Source organism: Amblyomma mixtum, chromosome 8 (assembly GCF_055824585.1).
Source record: "Amblyomma mixtum isolate Tamu chromosome 8, ASM5582458v1, whole genome shotgun sequence".
Classification (NCBI taxonomy): domain Eukaryota; kingdom Metazoa; phylum Arthropoda; class Arachnida; order Ixodida; family Ixodidae; genus Amblyomma; species Amblyomma mixtum.
Window position 1 is genome coordinate 2,021,590 of NC_143019.1, and position 23,920 is coordinate 2,045,509.

The 23,920-nt window shown below is 43.5% G+C and overlaps 1 protein-coding gene across 1 annotated transcript in view; it reads right to left on the reverse strand.

The window, feature by feature from the left end:
* Positions 1–526: 526 nt before the first annotated feature.
* The window catches only part of LOC149331138 (uncharacterized), a 31,946-nt gene continuing 8,552 nt past the window's right edge, over positions 527–23,920 (reverse strand). Inside the window, exons 2-4 of the mRNA XM_089555402.1 lie at positions 6,143–6,240; positions 3,724–3,939; positions 527–2,326 (exon numbers count right to left, since the gene is read on the reverse strand). Of these exons, the coding sequence (XP_089411528.1) occupies positions 3,757–3,939; positions 6,143–6,235 (276 nt within the window). The 5' untranslated portion in view covers positions 6,236–6,240 and the 3' untranslated portion in view covers positions 527–2,326; positions 3,724–3,756. The remainder of the gene's footprint in view (positions 2,327–3,723; positions 3,940–6,142; positions 6,241–23,920) is intronic.

Below are 23,920 nucleotides of genomic sequence, written 5' to 3' on the forward strand. Positions count from 1 at the left end.
CTCTCTTATCTAGGTGATGAGGCATGAAACAAAGAAATCGTTAAATTGTCCTCTACTAAGCTGAGACATAACGAGCATGGCTGTACAAATAGATACATTCCAACACACGAAACTTCATGTTTAAACAGCGTATTGTAATGAACAGCTGGACTGCTAAGTAAAAAATGGTCACTGCTGCTCACAAAAATTTATAGCTATCTCCTACTTCTATGTTATTGTCAGTAAATTCTGTTTTCCTCTTTGAAAAAACTGTTCTTAGCGCTCTGAGCCATTTGCTTTACATTCTCCAAAATGCAGTCTTCCCCGCATAATCTATAGGCGACAAAACATTACAGAATCTTTTCTTTCGCCGCGGCGGCTGGAATTTCTTTGGAGGAGAAATTCTAGAGGCCCGTGTACTGTGCGATGTCAGTGCACGTTAAAGAACCCCAGGTGGTCGAAATTTCCGGAGCCCTTCACTACGGCGTCTCTCATAGCCTCAGTCGCTTTGGGACGTTAAACCCTATAAACCAAACCAAACCAGAATCTTTTCTTGAAACATGATAATGATCGGCATGTCAAATTTTGAATGAAGATGATTAAACAGAGCACGAAACGCAACACGTGTAATCATTCAAAGAGCTTTAGAACCTACAGGCTTTGTCAAGAAATAAAAGTTTTTTATACATGGTTCGACACAGGCCAAATTGCGCCTGCTCACATTTCGGCTTCGACGACAGTTAGGCTTTTAACCAAATTTTGTTAAAATTCCGTTACTAGCCGCAAAGATGCACACACCAGTGAAAGGAGTGCTTAATACGTGCGGTTTGTTTAAAATTTCACCTCTTCTTATTGAAAGAAAGCATTAGCACACTTGAACACAAATTTTCTTCGTCCGATACAGCCACGATAACTACGCACCCCTGGCGCAGAACTGTTGTTCAGTGCGAATCCCAAGAGGAGATGAGAGCAAGTTGCTTTCATTCTTTAAAAAATTGTATTTATAGGGAAGCCAATGCTCAGTGCAGGATTTGTATAACAAACGCGGGGCACTATGTTGTATTACGTGTGGATTTAGATCGAAAGACGGAGTGGCAGCTTCTCTCCCCGCAATAGTGATTGCTTTAAAGGCCCACAAAAATTGTAGCGCAATGTGTATTGATTCCGACAATTAAATTTCTTTGAGACGTTAAGTTGGGCTAGTTGGTAATGGGTTCATGTTTTGGTGGTTTTTAAAACACAGACGCTACATCTAAGACAACGCAAGAGGGACCCCGGGTTGAATGTAGCTTTCATTGAGCACATGCAGGTGCCTCGTCACTCACAAGTCTAAGTCCTATGTCCCGCCGCCGGCGTGGCAAGCGATAGCGCAGATAATCGATTTCTCTCACTGCCAATGTCAGGGAGGAGTGCTAACAAGTTGCCTGCCTTGTGACTTTCAAAAGCATCAATATGTCCCTTTCCTTTTGCTGTGCGCCTACGTACATCACAACGTACTGTCGTGTACCGCCAAATCTTCTTCCCATCGTTTACAATGGTTCATAAATTCCCCGCCTCCGGCCAGTGAAGGAACATCCCATCGATGCTCTCATCCGTTTCTTTACACACCTTCCCCTTTGGTCAATAAAAAACTTTGCAAATGGATTGGTGTACACAACTCCCGCTTTGCTAGTGACTAATTTAGTTTGGTGTTTCTTGGTGCAACGCGACTTCTTCATTTTAATGACGGCTTAACTTCCTTAGCTTTTCATTTCCTTTGTATGTTGTCTTGTATGTAGTGTCTCTGTTTTAGAAACCGCTAACAAAAAGAATCCACTAAATTATCGGCTATTTCCTGCCAATTTCAACCATGTTTTGGCATGGAATTCCTCCTTCAAGGAAGTTTTTAAAAGAAGGCTTGTGTAGTAAGTGTGCTTGTAAAACGCTCGCGTGCGCCACTTGTGGCATAACTGTACCGTCTTAAAATGAGCCGCGGAGTGTTTTTTATCAGTGACGTTAATCTGTACATTCTTTCGGCACGTTCTTCTTACATCCTCTGGAGGAAAATAAAGAAAATGAACTCGACCACTTTTCAAAAGCTCGAACGAACTGCAAAAAACCAACGCTTGCCACGTGGCCAGTCAGCAAACAAATTTGCTCTCACTAAATGTCGCCGTCAAAGAACATTCCGTAAAGGATGACCGAGCAGCTTGCAAGGAACTCGACAACTTTCATTTCACACGCTCTTTTCCAGGACTGCTCTAGTGGCAATTTAACCGAGGCTCCGAGCTTGCTTGTTGAAGGTCCATGAAACATTCAGGCCCACAGGTTCCTGACGGCCGGATCGTTCGTTACCGTCTTCCTCCACCTGGGCGGGGCAAACAAAGAATGTGGAAGGAAGGGTGAGCGCAGCAAATCTTGACATCCATTAGCGCCGGAGACGTAGGCGCGGCGGCCCACTTTTATAATGGCTCTTGCTGAGGGGCAGCCAACACACTTGGGAGAAAGCACTTGGGCTAAAGAGGGCGTCTGTGCTTAGAAAGTGCTTAGCGGGGCAACAGACGCTCCGGAAACACATCGTAGTCTGGGCCACTCGCAGCGGCAATAAGAAGGTTGTGGGGCGCACTTAGAAAGTGTTCTGTCAAAGAGTTTCTCGAGCACAGCGGTTTCTTCCGTGAATCTAATTAGCGCTTCGTTGGCAACACGTTAGGACAAAGAACGTTGGAAGGTGCCTTGCTGCAATCTCTAAGACGACTCCTTGACAGCTTTGGATGTCGCTTAAAGAGCTAAGAGATAAGGGGGAGAGCAAAAGCGCTCATGTTCATTAACATGTTGCTTGTATTTGTCTTTTTATACTTTGATAACTCAAGCGTTCTTGGGCAAGTTCGAATGCTGCACTGGAGCCCTTCGGTGTTGAGTTAAAATGTCCGGGATTTAGCGCATGAAAGCAGTTGTCGCAAAGCATTCGTAGTTTTAGGACTGAGCTCTTGCACACTGTTTGGGGAGCTCACCTAATGCCAAAAAACCCTAACCCCCCCCCCTCCCCCGCAGAGTTTTCGCTTCTATCTCTCATACATATCTAAAAATTAATTCCTGTAAAAATCATTCTACGTTCGGCGGTGCAGAGAGAGTTTGCAAATAACAACATTCCTTGCCATCGATCTTAGCTTGAATTCATTGTAAGGAGTCATTGCGTCCTAATCTGGAGAAGCCTTATCTTGCCACTAAAATATAACACACATGCCTTTACTCATATGTGTTAAATGCATAAGTATTAATTATACCGTTCTTGAGCATCGCTGATTCCTTTCTTAGCGTCTGTGATTACATTGAGGCATGAAAAATAGCCAAAAAGCAGTTGTGACACTAGCTAAACCGTGATTGCCATAACTCATCAGCTGCAATGCATGAGACTCTGCTTATGAACACACGTGCGAAGCTGTCTAACTACTATTTGGCATGATGAAGTCTAGCTACGGGTAAAGTAGTCCACGCCTTTAGTAAAGCTGAGATCTGGGCGAGTTGGTATGCATTCATACAGGTGAACAGCGCAGAAAGGCGGGACAACAAGTTACATAAGTTTTTGATTTTCACGGCCATTTTCACACTATCTTCTTACTTCTTTGTGTGTTTTTTCGTTTATATACCCTTCCGTCCTTCAATAAACCCAGTTGATAGTCAGCGCTTGTCTTGTGGTTGTCCCGCCTTTTTGCGCTGTTCACCAGTATAGTCCACGCCTCTAGGTCTTCAGTAGTGAGCACTCACCATGGAGTCAGCGTTGCGGCAGCCTTCTTGTGCTCAAACGATGTCCAGCGGCAGCGTCTCGGTGCAGACCTGTGCCTTGCTCTGCTTGAAATGGACTATCGTTTGTTGCTCCTTGCCGGGGCCTTGCGGAGACTCTGGTGTCGCCGTCGCATGTAGCCGCCGGCAATTTGTGCTGACCAGGAGCAGAATGATGGCGGCAAAGAGCACGAACACCACCTGACAGACACGCAAAAAGAGGACGGCTTGCGCTGAGTGATGCTAGCAAGCAATACCTGTGGGTCGCTCCTTCAAACATGTCCTGAAATGGGCTTCTCTTTGCCGCTGTTTCTTTTTGTACTAAATTATATGGCACGCACTGCATAGATTTTTATTGTCCCTTGTAATCAGTATGTTTATATGCATTGCGCACTTGCCCTTATTAGATTGATTGGAATTGCTTCTTTTCTGTTTGTTTCAACTTCTGTAATGACAGTGTCGTTAATAAAATGTCAATAATTACAATGACATTGTCAATAACAAAATGAATAAGAAGACAGGCGAGAAACCATAGACCACCCCTATTATGGTTGCTGGTAACGTAGCAGGCCGTGTACACTGTGCCAAATCTTTCGCATCGTCTCCACTGCCAAGCGAGCGAAGAAGAGGAAGACCGCTAGGTGTGTGCGGCAGGAAACGCCCTGGGAGGTTCTGGACTCCATCTTGGGTAAGAGTACACGCATTAGAGGCCGCTTTTAAACGCCGTACAAGAGTTCGGTCGTTGGGTGCCTGCTTGTGGCTCATCTTAAACATTTCGTGCCGAAACCCTGGTATTCATAAGTTCGCATGGGTAATCAATGTGCAGCACTCTTTTCATTACTAGACATGGGCAGAAGGTGGCCATTTTTATCATAGGCACTCTGAATCAGTCTATACCATTTGTAGATAGACTTATAATCAATAATACGCTTAAATGATTAGTTCCTAGTTCAACACCTACGCCAATCTAAAACCAAAGTCGGGTTCGGCCTCAACACCTGTTTTTCAAAAATTTATGAGAATTGTGTGTGCATGTGAATTGCCTTGCTTTTCATAGTGCTCCCGAACCTCATTATAACATAATGTCAACACGCTCCTCCGAAATTTCCCCATGTTCCTTCTTGCTTTTTCTCTTTCTGCTGTGTAGTACAGCATGCTGACAGATGTTCTCCCGGGTGACATCCGAATGACCTGAAACGTTTTCTAACTCGCACGTCGGCCCTTCAGCTACTAGTTGTCGACGTCGCGTGCCTGCAGCTGGTGGCGTAATTGATTGGTTATCAGCCTGCCCGATGTTGAGTGATAGCTGTGTGAAGGAACCAAAGCCCTGTATTCATTATAGGCTTTAAAAAACCTCATTGGTGAAACACATCCGTTAATCAGACGATAGAACCTCGTATTGCAAGGAGCGAAACATAAAAGTACGGGCTGGTTTAAGTGTTCACTAGTGACCGCTAAAGTGCCCATGCTACAGGGGTTCGAGCCACATGAATACTATAAGAGCTATAACTGGAAGTCCATAAACTCCTTTTAATAAGGAGACTCCTTCGCAGTTTGGTAAAGAAACTCTAGGACAACCGTTGTTAGCAATGAAAGTTTGCAATAAACTGCAGTTGTGAGCACTTTCGACGTGGTCAAAAGAAATAAGAAATAAAACTTTATTAAATGCTTGCAGGAATCAGAACTTTCACTTACGTCGTTCTCAAAGGATGAAATATTTCTCAGAGGCTTGTTTTCTTTTTAGGTGCTTTGAGCCGTCAAAGTATTCTGTCCGCTCCCTTCCATAAACATGCCTGACTTGTATGATGCCTTAAACACACACAGGAATGAAGGAAACTCAAATGCCATCGCCACGATTAACTAGGTAGCGCGTATTCTCTTCCAACAAACAAAAAAAGTTATTCTTTCAATTCGGCATTCATTATATGTCAGTGAACAGAGCTAGACAAGGTCAGAACTAGTATCCAGATAAGACACCATAAAAGCGATGTTTCGCGTTTTTCGAATCTGCAGTTGAAAACAACAACTGCTCGAAATTTCAGAGAACTACAAGGGGCAGTAGTGTGCCGGATAAACCGTACTTGGAGAGAATGGTAACAGGTACAGGTATTCACCGATTACCAGCCCAATTCAAGACGTAAACCTATGCACACATGCAATATAACGATGTATAAAGCTCATGATCATCTGTAAAGACCGCCCAATCTTTCACGTGAAAGCATATGCTCTGCCCGCTTCTTCATCACATTGTTATACAGTTGCATCTGCTTGGCAGTCAGTCAAGCGACCGAGATAAGAAAACGGATGTTAAAAGTTCGTAAATACATGAAATATGAAGAGAAGGATCGTACGGCATGGTACAAATTTCGTTCTTTATCAAAAAGAAAGTAGCGTGCATTCTCACTGTGACGTAGATGATGGCGTCGATAGACTGGTCGAGCCTGGGGTGATGCAGACGCCGTAGTCCATGGCGGAACGGGAAGTTGCTGATGGGCATCGGGCCTTTGAGAGAAGGTGGAAGGAGTGAAAAAGGAGGGGAGAGGAGTAAAAATAACGCGATATAGTCTGTGTTGTCGAATATTTTAACATGAACATTTCATAAATTTTCATATTTTTTCAACCAAGTTTTGCGGAGTTATTTAAATGGAGTACATTAATAAAACGCAGATTATCAGGTCGTTCTTTATCTCTTGTCACTAGCGGTTTTTCGCCCCTCAAAAAAATCTGTGTGAATCTTTCTGCACCCAACAGAGCAAAGTTGTTGAGTTGAAAGCAAAAAATATTTATGTACAAAGACGGCTATATGTTTGCGTTTGCGCTCTCAAACTCAAAATTAAGGAATAGGAAAAGTGCAGCAGATATTTGTTCTATGAGCAAACTGCGAACATTTCTATGTAGGTGTGTGATTATCTTAATACTTTCTGGGGTTGCCCAACAGATGCGGAAATAAAGAATTAAGCTTTGTCAGCCAGCTATCTCTCCTTTATATTTAAGGGTAACTGACTGATTCGTCACGATAAAAGCACTGGACGTAAGCAACGGTGAAATGGAAAAAACTGAGTAAATGGCAATTTATTCGTGAGTATACAGAAACGGTACTGCTAATGGTTTGTCTTTTGGGCCATTCTCCTCTTATTGTTTCATATACGGTGTCTAAAAAATACCCACCTCGTGTTTGCACAATTTCTTAACGTCTATATAATGAGTGATGCATGCGTTGTTTTTTTTTTCGTTTGAGTTGTGATTTTTCTAGCACCTCAAGGCGCCTCAACCAAATTTACGCCACAAGAAAAGTGTGAAGAGGATTTCTGCCAATGCTTGGAACTCGCTGGTGGCCTGAAACCGGTTAATCTCACTCAGTGATATTGCTTTTTAATAAGCTTGGAGAAAGGAACAAAAAAAAAAGAGCAAAGCACTGCTCCAATATATTCTTGTCTTGCACTCGCTAGGTCTTCATCGCTCATTGCGGTACGTCTTTCGGAGTCATTCTACTGCACTATTTTTCTCGTAATGGGCGCAAGCATGTCCGCATATTTCGAAGGTAACTTTCCGGCAATCTAAAATAGGCACTTTGATATGAATAATAGTATTCTTCATACACGCTCAAAAGAGCTGTTTGAAATCTGCCTTCACATTGTCATCCTAGTGTTCTACGTTACTCACTAGTCGACTGCCCCGGTTTAGATATCTGCGCACAAAATTAACTTCTTGAAATGAAGTTGTGTACCTTAGGTTTAAAAGCGGCATAACTCATTAGGAAGGCAGCTTGAAGTTACAAGTTCTGAAGATTTTCTTGGTGTTCAAGGAAAACCAAAATGTTCTCCTCTATAATCAAACAAAAAACAAAGGTGATTCAAGACAGCTTCTTTTACTCCACGCACACATTTTCCTTTGAGCGGCTTTTTTTCGAATTTGAGACCCATTAAATGAAATATTTTAAAATTCAATAACTACGTATTCCTGACACTCTTATATTTCTGCTGTTTCAACTGGCACCAAAAAAAGCTTATCTAGGTGAAAAGGCCATAAGCGGCAGTACTGTTGAGTATTTGCACGAAACCTGTCATTAAAAAGAAATCTTAAGTATACATAAAGCGAACTCTATTTTTATACAAATGGCTCGCTTTCGTTCCGCTCCTGGCTGAAGATATAAATTGTTTAACGTGCACAGAAACAGCTCTCATTGCGCGTGGAAGATAGTGGTGCAGTTTATTACTGGAAACAATTAATAGGTTAATTTCCAGGAGAACTACGACTGGGAAAAAATTAAAATCATTTTACCGTTACAAAGAAAAAGTTGACGGCTAAACGTAAGAAGGATTACTAGCGTGATATCTCATTTTCTTTGTTTGCCAGACTGGGAAAAAGTTGCAACCTTTTTTCTTCGCTTGGATTTTCTTCCTCATGTCATATTTAGATCCCGAAATAAAATCCCACTTTTAAATCAAGTGAACACTCAGCGCGTCCTGGGCGCTGCAGGATACATGAACTGAGCTAAAAAAATCTTCGTTTCAAATTCAATTTTGCAGTGACGTGAAATATAGCTGGAGCTATACGGCGCATTACACTTCTGGAAAAAATGGACTCAGTTTCGCAACGCGTAGTCCATTACGCAGCGTAAACATTTCAACGCAGGGAGTTCAATGACTTCACCCTGTCGCGCATTGCAGCAGCAGCAGCACTCGGATTTCATCTCCGTACGTACGCTCAGCAGTACAGAGCCATACTCAGGGAGCGCCCACGTTTCGTTGGACAGATGCTATTTGCAGCTTTACACGAAAGCTACTTCTGGCGCAAGGTGTTGCAAGATTGTGAGCGCAGTTTGCAAAATGTCATCGACTGTAAGCTGACGCAAAATTGACCGCCAACAATATCTTCGATTCAATTTAGGTTCACTATGTCTTTTTTTCAGTATGCTTTCCAAGAGGCATGTAGAATGCTGCGCCATCAAATGAACTCCGCACTTTCTGTCGCGTGACCACTTTTTTGGTTTTGCTTGCACTGCTGGCGCCACTGTTATGCAATGCTGTTTTTTTCTGAACAAAAGCTCTAGAATATTTTTTTCGCTGCTTACCTAAATAGTAAAACAAAACTGTATAGATGTCACTTTTCGATTCCGACTCCAGTCAGAGAAGTATTGACCAATTCATGACACGAATTTCTGCTGGTAAACGTCTGCACCGTGGTTGCGTTCCTTCTGCGTATATACTTGGTTTGCTCGAAGTTCATCGGCAATAAAAGCCCCTATGTGCCACAGGACCTCTTGCATAAACATGCTTTTACACTATAGGCAACATGATTGCATGAATTGGTGCAGCAGTAACGTCTTAAGGGGCTCCAACAAGAAATAATTGCATATGTTTCGCAGTGCTCAACTGGTTGATATGTGTCGTTGCGTGCTATAGTGTTGGCGTTTAGCTCCAATGGTTTTCAGTGCCATAGGTGTTCCTGCAAGAGCAGAATGTTTGGTTGGTTGGTTTATGGGGTTTAACATCCGAAAGCGACTAATGCTATGAGAGACGCCGCAGTGGAGGGCTCGAGAAATTTCGACCACCTTGTGTTCTTTAACGTGCACTGACATCGCACAGTACACGGGCCTCTAGAATTTCTCCTCCAAAGAAATTCAGCCGCCGCGGCCGGGGACGAACCCGCCTCTTTCGGGTCAGCAACCGAGGACCATAACCACTGAGCCACCGCGACGGCTCAGAATGTTTGTGCTAGGTTGGCTTTAGAGTGCGAATTTATCGCAAACTGGCTTTAATCTTGCTCGAGCGCACGTTATCTGGACGGCTCCTTGACACACTGCGTCCAATTTGCTGGATTCTATTAACTTCCTTTCTCAATTCTAAATGCTAGAGGGCACGATAAATATAACGACGCTTACAGTTTCCTTGTATATTTTCTTTCATGATTCCTATTATGTACTCGGGCATACGAAAAGTCTCCCAGTGCGGTGTTGCATGCGCTGATCTGTTCTACATTATTAGTACCAATGTATTCTTGAAAAAATATGTGCGGCATGCAATTCTGTGAGACCGATTGGTGCTGAATGCTCACTCGAAAGCTGTTTGCATCTAAACGAAGCTCTTTATGAGATATAAATGCTGAATTATAAATATAAATGCTGAATTATCTCTTGCGATGCAGTTGTAGATGTTCGTCGCAAATTAGACTCTGAAATCTCGTCCTAAATAAGCAAGGTTATCTGCGTTTTAACATTTTCAGTGGGTGCGAACTATAAGTTCAGTTCGCCTGTGTTGTGGTTTCCAGATTGCTTACAGTGAGCTTCTTCTTGAGTGCCTGTGGTTTCTAAATTTATCTCAGCACGTGCCGGCGAGAGGTCTGCATGTTTTCGCGGGTTTAACGCAGCAGCTCTCATTTTAAGGAGAGAAGCATTCTGAACGTAGGCTACCAGTTTATACTTTATGGGTGTTTAACGTCCCAAAGCGACTCAGGCTATGAGAGGGGCCATAGTGAAGGGCACCGGAAATTTAGACCACCTGGGGTTTTTTAACGTGCTCTTAGAACACACACTAGACGTGCCTCTACAATTTCGCCTCCATCGAAATTCGACCGCCGCGGCCGCGACAGAATTCATTTCTTTCGGGTCAGCTGCCGAGCACCATAACCACTGAGGCACCGGGGCCGCCGAACGTAGCCTACGATATACAAATAAGACTCAAAATTAGGTAACGATTTATTTCTACATGCAATGCACTTGCTGTCTACCTTGTTAAAGGACTAGACTTTGTTAGGCTGCACTGCCGCAAAAGAAATTCTGTGGGGACATTTGCGGGAACTAAAATCTAGACACATCAATTTTTATTCGAACTTTTTCCGTATTTGATATGGTAATCTAAAGAAAAGAAATAACGACGACCTTAACTAGGGAAGTGAAAACAACTGAGCTATAAAGTACAGAAATCCCCCAAGAGCGCATAATGTAATGGCAGAAAAAGTTCCCTAATGATGATCCTTGGAGAAGAAACTTAGAATTTCAGAATGTACGGCCGCAAACAGCTTTCCGGGGCGCTTACGAGCTGGTTCTCTTTCAGGCCCTGACAGAAACCTCACTAGCTCATTGTGCTTGAACCTAGAAGCTCTTCCCTCTGCGTACCAGAAATGAAAAAAAAATTTCCGCGTATGCCGTTTGAAGTTACCTTCATTTTGAAGCCAAGCTGCGCGCGATGCTTGCCGTTTTATTTCATTCCGTTTTTAATTCAGCTTCTCTCTAAGATGGTGGTAAAAATTATAAATAGAACAAAGGCCTGAGGAAGTGGTCTAATAAACCTGCCAGAAAGAAATTCTGAATTCGTTCCCGTCACATATTTCTTCAAAATGATATTTGTTTCCTACCACTCGAGAAAATGTAATGGCATTCGACGAAATGGAGATTAGAGATCGAATCAGTTTGTGGAACATATCCGTCTGCGCTCTACGAACAACTGTAATATCTTAACGCCAGAGACTCGGTGAGAATGTCTATCGAAAATAAGTTGAAAAATTATAAGAGGCATTATAATGTTATTTTGAGCATACAGTCTTGTAGTCAATCAATTGTACCATCGGCAGCAAAAGTAACATGCCCCTCTCCAAGTTCTGGCCCGTGCCATTCTGCATGCGAGCGCCGCCTTGAAAAACACGTCTGGTGTCGAGACCGGCGCACTGGGCCCGCCTGGACACCGCAGGTGCTTTGTCAGGTGACGCCTGTGCGCCAATTGCCGCTGGCCGGAACTTGAAGGGGGAGGGGGGGGGGGGGGGGGCTTGTTACTTTTGCCCCCGATGGTAAATATGAAACACACCACATTGCATTGTAAAGAAAATAAAATTTCCACTCTCGCTACGAGCCAACCGGGCGGCCGTTTTTTTTATATGCTTCAGCTCTGCGTAAACAGAAGGGCACCAATAACTCCACGCTACCGTCGTTGGAAATCAATTTGATGCGGTGCGCTGTCCATCGCAGGGTACGCCATATGTCTGCCACCCGAGTCCTGGCTTGAGTGTGGCTCGACTTATGATGGCTATTTCTGTTGAATAGGTTTCTGCAAATGTGCTTACGAGCCGTTTACAGGGCATCCAAAGGTGCAGCAAAAATTTTTAAGGTGATTTCGGTGAACTTTATGAAATATTGAAGACCATACTAAAGTACGTTATCTGCGCCAGTTTACGTCCATCGCAATAGTCATAATTTGCACATAATATGGCCGTATAACGACGCGTAAAAAAATGGGCTTTAGAATGAATTAACATTACTCAATTAAAATGTTATTAAATTTCTCGTGCCGCAGGGATGTAAGATTATTATCATTTAGATGGAATAAAATTGCACGTAGGAAGTATAAGGTAAAGATAACTCTATGCATTAAAAAGTAACCATATATGCAAGCCCCTTCCTTACGCGCGACGGGTAAACCAAAAGTATTGTAGATCATGTGTGCAACGCGCTATGCACTGTACTGATGACCACAAAACAAATGACACTACCCGCAAAGCGCTTTTTGCGTCAAGTGATTTGTTACGTAGTCGTCAGTAAAGTGTATAGCGCGTTGCATGTATGGCATGAACAAGTTCGAAAATTTCAATTTCTGACCCAGGGTAGCCGTTGCCGAAGTACGTCATATATCGACAGAGTGGGTCACAAGTCGAGTGCTCCGTAGCTGTGTGGTCCAATCGATCATCTGTCAGCACCCAAGATTAGACGTGGGAGAACATCACATCAAAGCGCATGTTTGCATGGCTGCGTTCCTTTTTTTTCGCCCGTGATAAGCCTTTTACCGGTGTGTTCTTGCAGCGCGTGTTGTTGATGTCGCGCTCAATAAATACGACGTCACACGTAAGGAGATTGACGGAGGAGAGAGGAGAAGGCTAACATAGACAAGTGCCGAGCAGAAGCGTTCGGAGACCGAGACACGCATTGGCGGCTTGCGAAGACATAACTGTGGCACGTGGGTGCCTCTCACGAGGACAGATTGTCGTCACAACTGTACGGCAAGTGGCTGCGCAGAAGTTGCTGGGATGTGTCAGGGTAGCACACGTGGAACCCGTCACCAGTCATATAGCTAAGTGCGCCGATTCACAAGCTTTCACCAAACCTCATCAGGATGGCTTGACTGCAGTGTTCAGGCGGCCACCGATGATAATAAAGCGGTAGCGCTTCTCAGAGACATTTTCCATCATTTTCTTTTTTTGAATGAGCAGTTAATCCTCTGTCGACCAAAATTTTACCTTTTTGTTCAAGCAGCTGTGTACTTGGAGAACATATTACGCAGGTGACGAAGACAATGGGACCAATCAGCTTATGGTTGGCTATATTTTGCCAAAGATGCCTTTGCACAGTAAAAACCTATCCTCGTCATTCACCTGGAGCACAGTTTACTGTGCGAAAGGGAACAGTATTACATCATTAGGAGTTCTTAGTTCTTCCTGAAAATTGTCACTATTTCTCCTCGGCATCATATTCGCAATGCATATGTTAACGATCCTTGTGCAATATAAAACTCCGTCGTTCTTTTCGTTAATGTAATGATAATTATGACTGCACACTCTCCTGCTGTCAATGTAGCAAGCAAATATTGGTTCTGCTTTTCTTTGACTTGGGTCTCAGCAGTAGAAAGATGGGATAGCCGCCGCGGTGGCTCAGCGGTTATGGCGCTCGGCTGCTGACCCGAAAGACGCGGGTTCGATCCTGGCCGCGGCGGCTAGAATTTCTTTGGAGGAGAAATTCTAGAGGCCCGTGTACTGTGCGATGTCAGTGCACGTTAAAGAACCCCGGGTGGTCGAAATTTCCGGAGCCCTCCACTACGGCGTCTCTCGTAGCCTTAGTCGCTTTGGGACGTTAAACCCCATAAACCAAACCAAACCAGAAAGATGGGATAGAAGACGTCGCTTTAGTTTGTTATTTAGCTCAAACGATCTTCGCTTGCAATAGGTAGTAAAAAAAAAATTTAGTGTTACTTCTGCTGAGAGCTTGGCCCTGATCTTCCGGTTGTGCAGTATCGCGTGACACGAAAGAATGCAAGGAGGAAAAATAGAAGGAGAGTGAAGGGCGGCTCGCTGAGCCTCGCATCCCTGATTCGTGGTTCCCTCTCTGCGCAGCCGTGCAAAGTAGTGCTTGGGTGCAAAGTAGTGCGCCGTTCGCGCGTGGTGCGGACTGACTAGTCACGTGTAGTCGCGCCAATGCGGTCGTTCTATCTTTTAGATCGTCTAAAAGAAAACTAAACTGCCCCGCCACAAAACAACTATCCAGAAAACTAGAAGCAGCATAAAAAATCAATATTCCAAGAGGAAGGAAAACATACGCCAAACAAATCAATAACGTTAGGTTTGCTACCACTAAGTAGCGTCGCAGGATGTTCATTAGACAGCCATGGAAATCGTTACGAAGAGTCTAAGCTGGAAACAGTCACTTCTGAGTTAGGATATTAGTTCAGATAGTTGGTCTCAAAGAGAACATTCTAAGCAGCGCAAGCAAACGCCACAGAAAAACAAAGAAACCATTGAGTACTACTCTCTGCTTTTGCACTTCATACTCGCGCTGTTTTGGCAAGAATTTTCGCATACCACTACTCTTTTCTATGATTCATCAAGCTCATATCAATGCTAGTTTATTACGGCCAGGAATGGACAGGCTATGCAAGCTTGCTGCGCTCACGTGAGCTCAAAGCTTGGAATTACGAGCTGCAGTGCGACACAGGCAGTGGTGCTAAAGGTTGCTTGGTAAGGTAAGGAGACTCATTCATTCGCAGTCTCAAGGCTGGAAACCTCATTTTCACGTATCGCTTCCGACATCCGCCTAGAAATTTCTTAATTACAACGCAAGACGGCTGCCCTATCGTTTTTTAACCTTACATGCTTTCTTCTCCAGTGTATTTCAGGTCTTTGTTTTTTTCTTTTTCGAGCAATTTCCAAGAAAGCGGAAGATATAACTGGGGCGTTATTACGAGCGCGTGTTGAGTCGTGTCCGTGACAACTGACGATCGAAACCGCTCGGCGGCAGCATGAAAATAAACGCCTTCTCATTTATGGTATTGCTTTTGAACTAAACTCTAGCATTACCGTCATTTGCAAAACTTGAGCTTTTAACAAATGATCAGAGGTCTAATGTACATACTAATGAAGTTCCTGTTTTAAATGATGTGATGAAGAGCACCAAGAAAGCTTTTGTTCTGAGGACATGAGAGTCCGTGCAGTTCAGTTTACCCGGAGAGAAATGCTACCTTCGTCAGGTACCACCCACGCAAGCAGGCATCTCTCCGAGCATAAACGAGGCCGCAGCAAAAAGCACCACTTCACTAAAAGAAAATGAGTCTTGCTGCAGCGCCTAGCCTGCAAAGCATCCACCAAGCGTGGTCATCAGAATGCGAACGGGTACGTCGGTCAAAGCAGACACGCCTCGCCTGTGCAGCGATCTTGTTTGTGGAAGCGCGGTGGTGCCCGACGCACGCCAGATAGCGTGACTAGAAATGGAAGCAGCAAAACAGTCTGGCGTAAACACGTGGGGCGAAGACGCACCGACATTTCCAGACAGCACGTGCCTGACCTTCTATCGAGGTAATCAAGGCAGCGATCTTTTAAACATAAAAATTTTGTGGAAACCTTTTCTGAGTCCTGATGGGAAGTTTTAAGTTTGGGTTAGGGAGGTCGATAGTTGGATTATAGAACTCAATGAAAATAAGCGATGCTGTCACCAGACGCTGTGTTGCTCTGCCTAGGACTGACTGTGCTTGTAGTGAACTGAGAAGTCAGAAAATAACTTGCTAAACTTTGCAAGCCATATAATAGATGTTAGTTGCACTGATTACGAGAACAGCACATCTTGAGATTACAAATTATCGTGCCATGCGGTTTCTTTCGTGCGTATGATTTGCCATAATTTTTGTCTATCAAAAAACTGTTATACTAGTCTTCATTTAAGTAGGCAGAGGGTTGGCAGATGGTTTATTTACGAACGCATAGTGAACAATGGAGGGGAAAACCTCAGGCTGCTCGACAACGTTTCGACAAAACTTGTCTTCATCTGGGCTTATGCTTGATACGTGAAGTTTCCTGAGCGCACTCAGTCGCGCTTATAAGCAACTTGGTTAAGTCAGGCTACCCGATATCCCGACATATGATCTCGAAGGAATGAACGGCGGCGCAACAAGGGCGCTAACAAAAAAGGGACACCGCATGCGCGAATTCGCCCTATACATTGTAATGATTTCAAATGTGAGCCAGTGCTTAACGGAATATGGATTCTGGGTAGGAGCCGCGATCTGGTGGCACGTGAAATTCTTGAGGCTTTTATGATCAATAACAAGGGAAGCACTTGTGTTAGCGACTCTTCAGTTTTCCTCCGTAGAAATGAAGTGTCCTTTCTTGATAGTTTTTTGTGACGTCATGTACTGTCCATCTTTTCAACCCTGCATTCTAGCAGCCGTCTGTTGTTTGTTTAGGCGTTTATAATTTTGTTATAGGTTTTGTCTTCCTTTGTGTTGTTTTTCGGGTTCTGCTTGCTTTTGCTTCATCTGTTTGACTCCGCCTTTGTTACGACTGTCATTTGTTTTTTACTGTTTCACTTTTTATTTTTATTTTCGGTGTTTGGTTTCTGACTGCTTCTGTTTCTCATGTATGACTCTGCTTTTCTCTAATTTCTGTTATCAGAATCTCTTAGTTTTTTTCTGCAGGGGTTAAAGGTTTCTTGTCTGTTATCCTGACGTTGCTGCTTTTTTAAACGTGTTGGCTTCTGAGCGATAATGCGATGAGTGTCATGCCTGAGCTGCATGTTTAAATATGCCACCTTTCCATGTAATAAACAGTTGGCAGTAGTGCGCATGTGGTGTCCCTTTCTTGTTAATGTCCTTGTTGCGCCGCCGTTCATTTCATCGTGCACCAATTCGCCCCTCACGCCATTCTTCTGATATGATCTCGAATCTATCTATACGGTGCATCTCCTACTGCTGAAAATGTTTCTGTAAATCTTGTGTCGCTCTTTGATGAGGCCCATTCTTAGTGGTTTTTAATTTTCTAAAGCTTATTTTGTGTAAAATAGATATTTTTGTGGGTAGTTATACCTATATGAGATTGAAGTTTTGATGTCGCTAGCAGACTATACTAAATGATTTAACACTGCAGCTCCTAAGCATCCAGAAATGCTGAACCCGTTTCATTGTTTCGTTTGGCAGCTAGAAGACTTCTCGATCATCATTTGGTGCAGAACATCGTAGCTACCATGAAGGAATTCACTATGCGCTCAGGTATACCTGTGCGACTAGATGCTGTGCACTTAGGCGGTGAGTTGGTAAAAAAATGTTTTGTCATATATATTTTCGGCTAACCTCCCAGCCTTCCTTTCTTTTCTTTCGAAGCTTTTGGCAATGCTTGGACAGAGATACTAAACTGGTAATACCAATTATTAAGACACTGGTCAATACAAATAACAAAATCAACGAAAACATACATCCACAAGAACCCTTCTCTGGCACCTTTCACGTTCACCCTGACCTTCAATGCAGAGGCTTTTTTTGGATTCACATGCTACCTAGCTCGAGTGGCTGAGTCGTTGACCAGCATCCCTACCGTGCCTTCTAGACTGGGCAGTAAACTGTGCAGAGAGAGGGAAAGGAAACAGGGAGGCCAATTGCTGGGTTTTCTTCGCACAACGGCATCTAAGGCCAAAGAACACCCAATACATGGCCTTTTTTTTGCTGGCTCAAGCACGTTTGATGTTTGGCTCTAAAGTAAAGGATTCGAATCCTGGCCGTGGTAGCCACATTTTCATTAAGGCTATATCGGAAATCGGCCATGAGCTGTGTTGTGTCAGTGCATGTCAAACAACCACCGATGGTTCAATTTACCTGGAGCCCCCCCCCCCCCCTATTCCACAAAGGCCGCTTGCCGCTTCGGGAACCATACCTTACTCTGCCATATCATACCACGCCATACCATAACATGCCAAAGCGTACCATACCTATGGCATTCTATGATATGGCATGCGTGGCATGACACGGTATGGTATAGCATTGTACGGTGTGGCAGGACACGGTATTGTATGTTATGGCTTGGTTAGGGAAGGCCCTACAAACCAAACCACACCATATAATACAATACCGTGCCTTGCCATGCCGTGTCATGCTATACCATTCCATGCCATACTATGCCTGCTATGCCATAGAATATCACACCAAATCATACCTTATCATGGAACGCCATGACATACCATACCATACCACACGATATCATACCATGCCATACCATATCATATATCATACCATCCCATGTCATGCCATACTATGCCATACCTCTTCATACCATACCATACCACTCCATGCAATACCATGCAGTACTATATACCATGGCGTACCGGACAATACAATAAAATACCATATCAGAAACTCTGCAAGTGCAAGGCAATAGAAATTTGTTCAGGCTGCAATGTGCTGAAAAGAAGCAAAGTACAATATTTTGCTTTGTGGTACGTAGGGTAATGTTCAAGTTATCCGGAGAAAATGTACTACTTTAGCTATGATGACGTAGACGACGCGTTCCTTCCTAATCAGCAGTAGTGCAGCGTAAACTAGGCCGAAAAATGCACTCTCCCCGAGGGGAGTGCGTAAGACCCATTTAAATGCCGTGTGTAGAGGGCCCCGACTCCCAGCTCCACGCCCTGGTCGATTCCCAGGAACAGAGGGCCTCGCTAATTAGAAACTCTTTCCGGAGTCGGCGACAATTGGCGCACCCCGACTTCCAAGAGCGGGGTCGCGGCACAGGGCTGTGGGGACAGCTGGAAAGTGCGATTGAGAAGTTACAACTTCAAAGCCCAATACTTTCCGGAAGGATTTCGTGTCTCGGAAGACCCGGATTAGGAAGTAATTAAGGGCCTTTAGAAGCAATGAAATCGGCCCAGTATCAGAAGGCGACGGAAGTTTTGAACTGGTTAGCGTAAGGTTGCGCAGAAAAACCAGCACAACCACAAATTTTCTCCCTGCCGGAGGCGATAGGTGCAGAATACAACTGCACAGCACTTCACGTGCCATCGCTATGGAAGAAGTCCTCTCCATGCTTACCTGGAGGACTAGAGCATTTGTGACCGGCTTTTGAGACCATTAGATTTTAAGTTCATATCTTAGTTTATGCATTCATTTATTAATTTTGCGTGAGGAATCACCTCTTAGAGATCATGCCATGGGTGACGATTGAAAACTGCCGTTTGAAGAGATATCAAAATCTATCGTCATTGGGGTAATCGATGGTTGCTCGAAAAGGGAGTGGTCTGTCGTCCTGGAATTTTAGGTACGAAGGTCGTTTCAGTCTTTCGCGGTGCATTCATTGCGCCTCCGGCACTTCTAGGCCCCTATGTATGAACTGCCTTTGATGTTCACATCTCAAGACGGGCTTGGCATAACCCTGTACAGCCCAATGCTGCTTAGGAGCAGCAGCGAAGCATTAGGTTTTTCTGGCATACTATACTAGCTTCAAACCTTTTTCCGCCATTTGTTGCAAGCTTCATAACATAAAAAATTAACAGGGAGCAGCTCTCAACTTTCTTCTGCAAGCCTGTTAAAGAAAGAAGCAAAAACGCGCGATTCTTAGTATGATTTGATGATATTGTGCATCCAGAAATATCTTTTAAATCACTTCACAAGAGAGCAAAGAAGTATAATATTGTCACTTCTAGTGTAGAAAGCACATGCGAGCATGAGATTATGGAGGAGAAAGAAGTTTTTCAGCAGGATGTTCTGACTTTTCCTTACAAATAAAGGTAATTTTTTTTCTGACACGACATTTGTGACTATGCACTGTAAATTATTGTCTGATTTTTGAGCAGCCTGAAGAAAAAGTTGAAATTATGTGATTAAGAAGTTAAAACTGGGCATTCCCTAGCCCCCCCCCTCACCCCCCACCCTAAAAAAAAAAGACGCAAGTAGCCGTTGTATCTAGTCACTTTAGTTGTACGGAAGCTGCGATTGCCTTTAAATAAAAGACACCCTCTTTGTTCCCATATAAAGTATTTAGTGCCAAAATGAGCGGCCTAGGATAATAAACGTATTCTCTACTATGCTTCTTAAAAAAAAACGTCTTTTCTTATTTCTTTTCTGAATGCGTTTGTTTCTTCACACAAGTACTCCAGTGATGAGAGTGAGTGATAGCAGGCAACTTTTTTTGAACGCTTGAATAACTGCGCGATAGTATAAGGCGGAATCTCTTTCATGCCATGACTACACCACCTGCACCTAAAGGGCAAGCAGCCAATAAGAAGGTTCAGAGAGAAATCGTCAATGGACAAATGAAGACGTGTAAACAAAGGATTTTTGTGGTCGATCGTCTTAACTGAGGAGTGCCGCAATTTCCTGCGATGGGGTTTTGCAAAGACAGCTTTCAGTTTTCTTTGAGTGAACTCTAGTTTACTCAGTATTTGGAATGCATTTCTACTGTTCTTGATTTTACTGTATTATGGACCGCTACGAGAGTTATGCAAGGTGATAACATAGTATATGGTTATGATATTCATAATAACGACAATGTTGGTATGACTATAAGCACGCTAATATTATTCAGATATCTCGTGTAGTCTTTGAATATCTGTGGAGACGTACGAATCGAAGTCAGCGATTTACTATAACCAACTTCTGCAACAACTTGAATGCTTTCACTGCCGCGTAAATCATAAAATGTACATATGTGTATATATTTTGGTACCATTCTCGAAGGCCCCCCTTCCTCTCTCCTTCCCTCCCTCCCACTCTTCTCGTCATGATAACATGATCTGTAGGGCTCCCACGCTTCCGGACAAGGTTTTCCGCTCGTAGCGAATGCCGGCTTGCTACATTGCAACTTAAAATTGTTTCATTCATCTGTTGCCCATTGTGGGCATATGCGCCTAGAGATGATTGGCCTGCAACAAATTGTATTCTAGGTCATATGAAACCTCAGAGCATGGGACAAGGTGTAGTCATTGAAGCTTGGCGAAAATAGCTGTAGCACGCACACAAACAAAAGCAGAAAATGTGGCCGAGAAGAAAGCAAGGCTGCTGATTTCGCTGTCGCTGCTTCTTCCACAAACTTCACGATAACTTCGAAACCTAATTTTTTTTTCCATCGAGACGAGTTTTTGGCTACTGCAAAATATGGTAAAGGTGACACAGACCGCTGTAGGAAAGGTCTGCCTTCAAGAAAAATCGCTCATACTTGTGTGGCAGTGCTGCGCAAAGAAATCCAGAAACAAAAATTGTGTAGCCTTTATCACTGTTCAGCCCCCGTGGCGTCGAAGCCATGCACTTACTATTTCTGCGTCCCAGTTTTCGATAAAAATTTAGTTGCCTTTACTGCCAGTTATATCGCCTGGTTAACTAGTTTCATACCAAGTGCCGCCGCTGGCAAAATAAATGGTATTGCTTGTATTCAACTCGTGAAATCGGAATATTGAGTTTTGCGCAACTTGAAGTTGAAACCTGTTTTGTAATTCAAAATCCTGAAATTTAAAAAAAAAGAAACCTGTAGACAAGACGAGGAGTTTGTCTTTGTCCTTGAGAGAAAGAATTTCCGTTTACTGGCGGTGGCGGGAAACTTCTGCTTGATTGAAGCAGCTCGGCAAATTATGGATCGTCATGGTAAGTACGTGCATTGACTTCGGGAACAGAAAAAAAAAAAGATGAAAGGGCGTAAAGAGAAACTTTTTCCAACAAATATTTATCATGTGATTCTTCATTAACTGTTGAAGCGAGATGAATGGAATGAATTTCAGCGCCTGAGAGATACACCCGCAGGTGTTCGGCCGCGGACGGGAAAAAATTATATTCTTGAACCTAAGTGCTTTGCTGTTGCTTAATTAAAGCTGGACTCCTCGCTGTGTGCTTTGTGCTTATTTTCCCTCCCGTCTTGTCTTTCGGCTGTCTAGAGTGACGAGCCTCAAAATTAAGCTTGATTCCATGCAGGCGCCTAACGTTAATCAGGCGTTCATCAAAGCCCGCGTATCTTCAGCACACTTACCCTCAGGAGCCGCTTCGCTAACGCACTTCTACTTTTCTGCTCTAATAAGCAAGTACTGAAAAGCAAAATTTTATAATTTTAATTGGCGAATACTGCCGGGGGGTTTCTATGAAAATATCTTCGGCGAAAAGCGATTTTTTGCACGGTGCATTCATCAACTCCAAGTAAAGAGACAGGACGAGAGAAATTGGTCTTGATTTATTGAGAGGATTAATATCGTGCTTACTTTTGTTTTTTGTTCGTGTTTAGTTCTCATCTTCGGGTGGCGTGGCAGGCTCGGGCGCCAGACTTAAGCAACAAAAGTTCGAAATTGCGCTATTTCTTGTGATAGGCAATCATAGATCAGAAAAATGCCATTAAATTATTCGCAGGGTTTTAAGACATTTGGAAGATAATAAGCTGCGAGACCACGAATAGCCTTGATTTATCAGTTAGTTATCCTTTATACAAGCACATGTTTTAGACAGATGTACGTTAGCGGCAATGTTTTTGGAAATTAATAAACATTTTATATGAAACAATTTCGCAAATCACACTACATTGGAATGCTTAAAACAAACAAAGCGTTCGATACTTAGTAAGGCGCGTGCAGAAAATAATTAGCAAGATACAAAAATGATTTCCGCGTTTGTACACTTAAACATTTTTTTTTGCGTATCTGTGGTGACTAACACTTGACTTTCCTTGGAAAGGTATACCGGAAATGCGGTTTATATATAAATCTTAAGAATACATTGTAATCAACAAAGAATTGCGAGAACTTATATTTATATATTATGCACCCTATGAGAGGAGCTAGATGTAGCAGGTGTAAATGCTGTCTGCATAAAACGTTCTCTGAGGTCCTGCAACACAGTGTGATAATTTCTTGACACCGAAAGAGGACGTGACAATTTGTAGCTTTTGTATTATTGATAAGGTAAGAATTAAACAAATTCTCCACTTAATGCGCATCATACCTGCACCAACGTCGAAGCAGTGTTGATCCCATATTGCTGTAGGCCTCAGTACTTCGGGGCCTCGATTACCACCAGCAACCGCGAATGACTTTTGTTGCTGCCCAAGTTCTCACAACTTCATTTCATTAGACAGCAGCTATAGTTCATTTCGAAGGTGCTTTCAGGCAATTAATAGCCCCTTACTTCTACTACTGAAGATTAATGTTTGAGGTAATTCTTTTTTTTTCACTGATAACCGTCAGGCTGAAACCTGGATGCTGAGGAAAAGGCCCGGAAATCAAGCTGACGACAGCGCCGCGAGGGGTACAAAATAATTGGTTAGTTTAACGGTAAGGGACAGAAACAAAGGACAGTGCATTAAGGGTGCAACGTGAGGTAATGATGAACCAGTTCAAGTGAAGAAATAATGATTGATACGTGAACGTAACAAGGAGAACAAATAACCGGTGAACCATTAGAGAAAGGAAGCTTAGCAGAATGTGGCTCGAGCACTGTCCCGGTACATTCATAAAGCCGTGCTGCACCAATACAGAGAGTACCCAATTAAAAAATGGCTGGCGGTTTACGATGCCAAGCACAAAATATGGTGCTAAATACAGTGTTTTGCAGATGGCCGCCATCGCCACGTAGCTTAAAGCGCGATTGAGGTGTCCACTGAACCAGGCAGGCAGTTATGCGCGACAGCAGCTTTTGCTTCGTCAGTGCCAGGCTGCCCCGTGTACGCCGGCGGCCTATGCTCGAGTTCCGCGTTTGGGCACCAATGTTGTAAACGCCAACGCGTGTTGCTCTCGAGCCGTGTTTCTGCTACAACGTTGTCCATGTCAACGCTTGCAGCGCACATTAGTGGGTTGATATCGCCATATTGCTCCAAGCGCGAATATTAGTTTCACAATAGCATTACTTGATGAAGGAGATGCTGTGCAAGGCGCAGCGCGTGAATGTGTTGCAATTTAACACTAGGCTTGATCGGCTGAGGCAATGAAGAGCAGAAGGAAATGCCGCAAAAGCCTAATGGTCTCCCGCAGTGACCAACGAAGCGGAACAGTTCGCGCCGCCGTGAGTTCGAATCCCAGTCGCGGCAATTGTTGTTTGATTAACTTTTATTTATTTCACTGCGCAAACCCACAACCATCGCAAGACCTTCTATGTGGTTCACCCATCACATCATTGATTTGGCTCTAAAAAAGCAAGAAAACTTCCAAGCTGGAAAGCATCTTCGTGTTCACAGGGAAAACAGTGAAAGTGAAAGCTATATC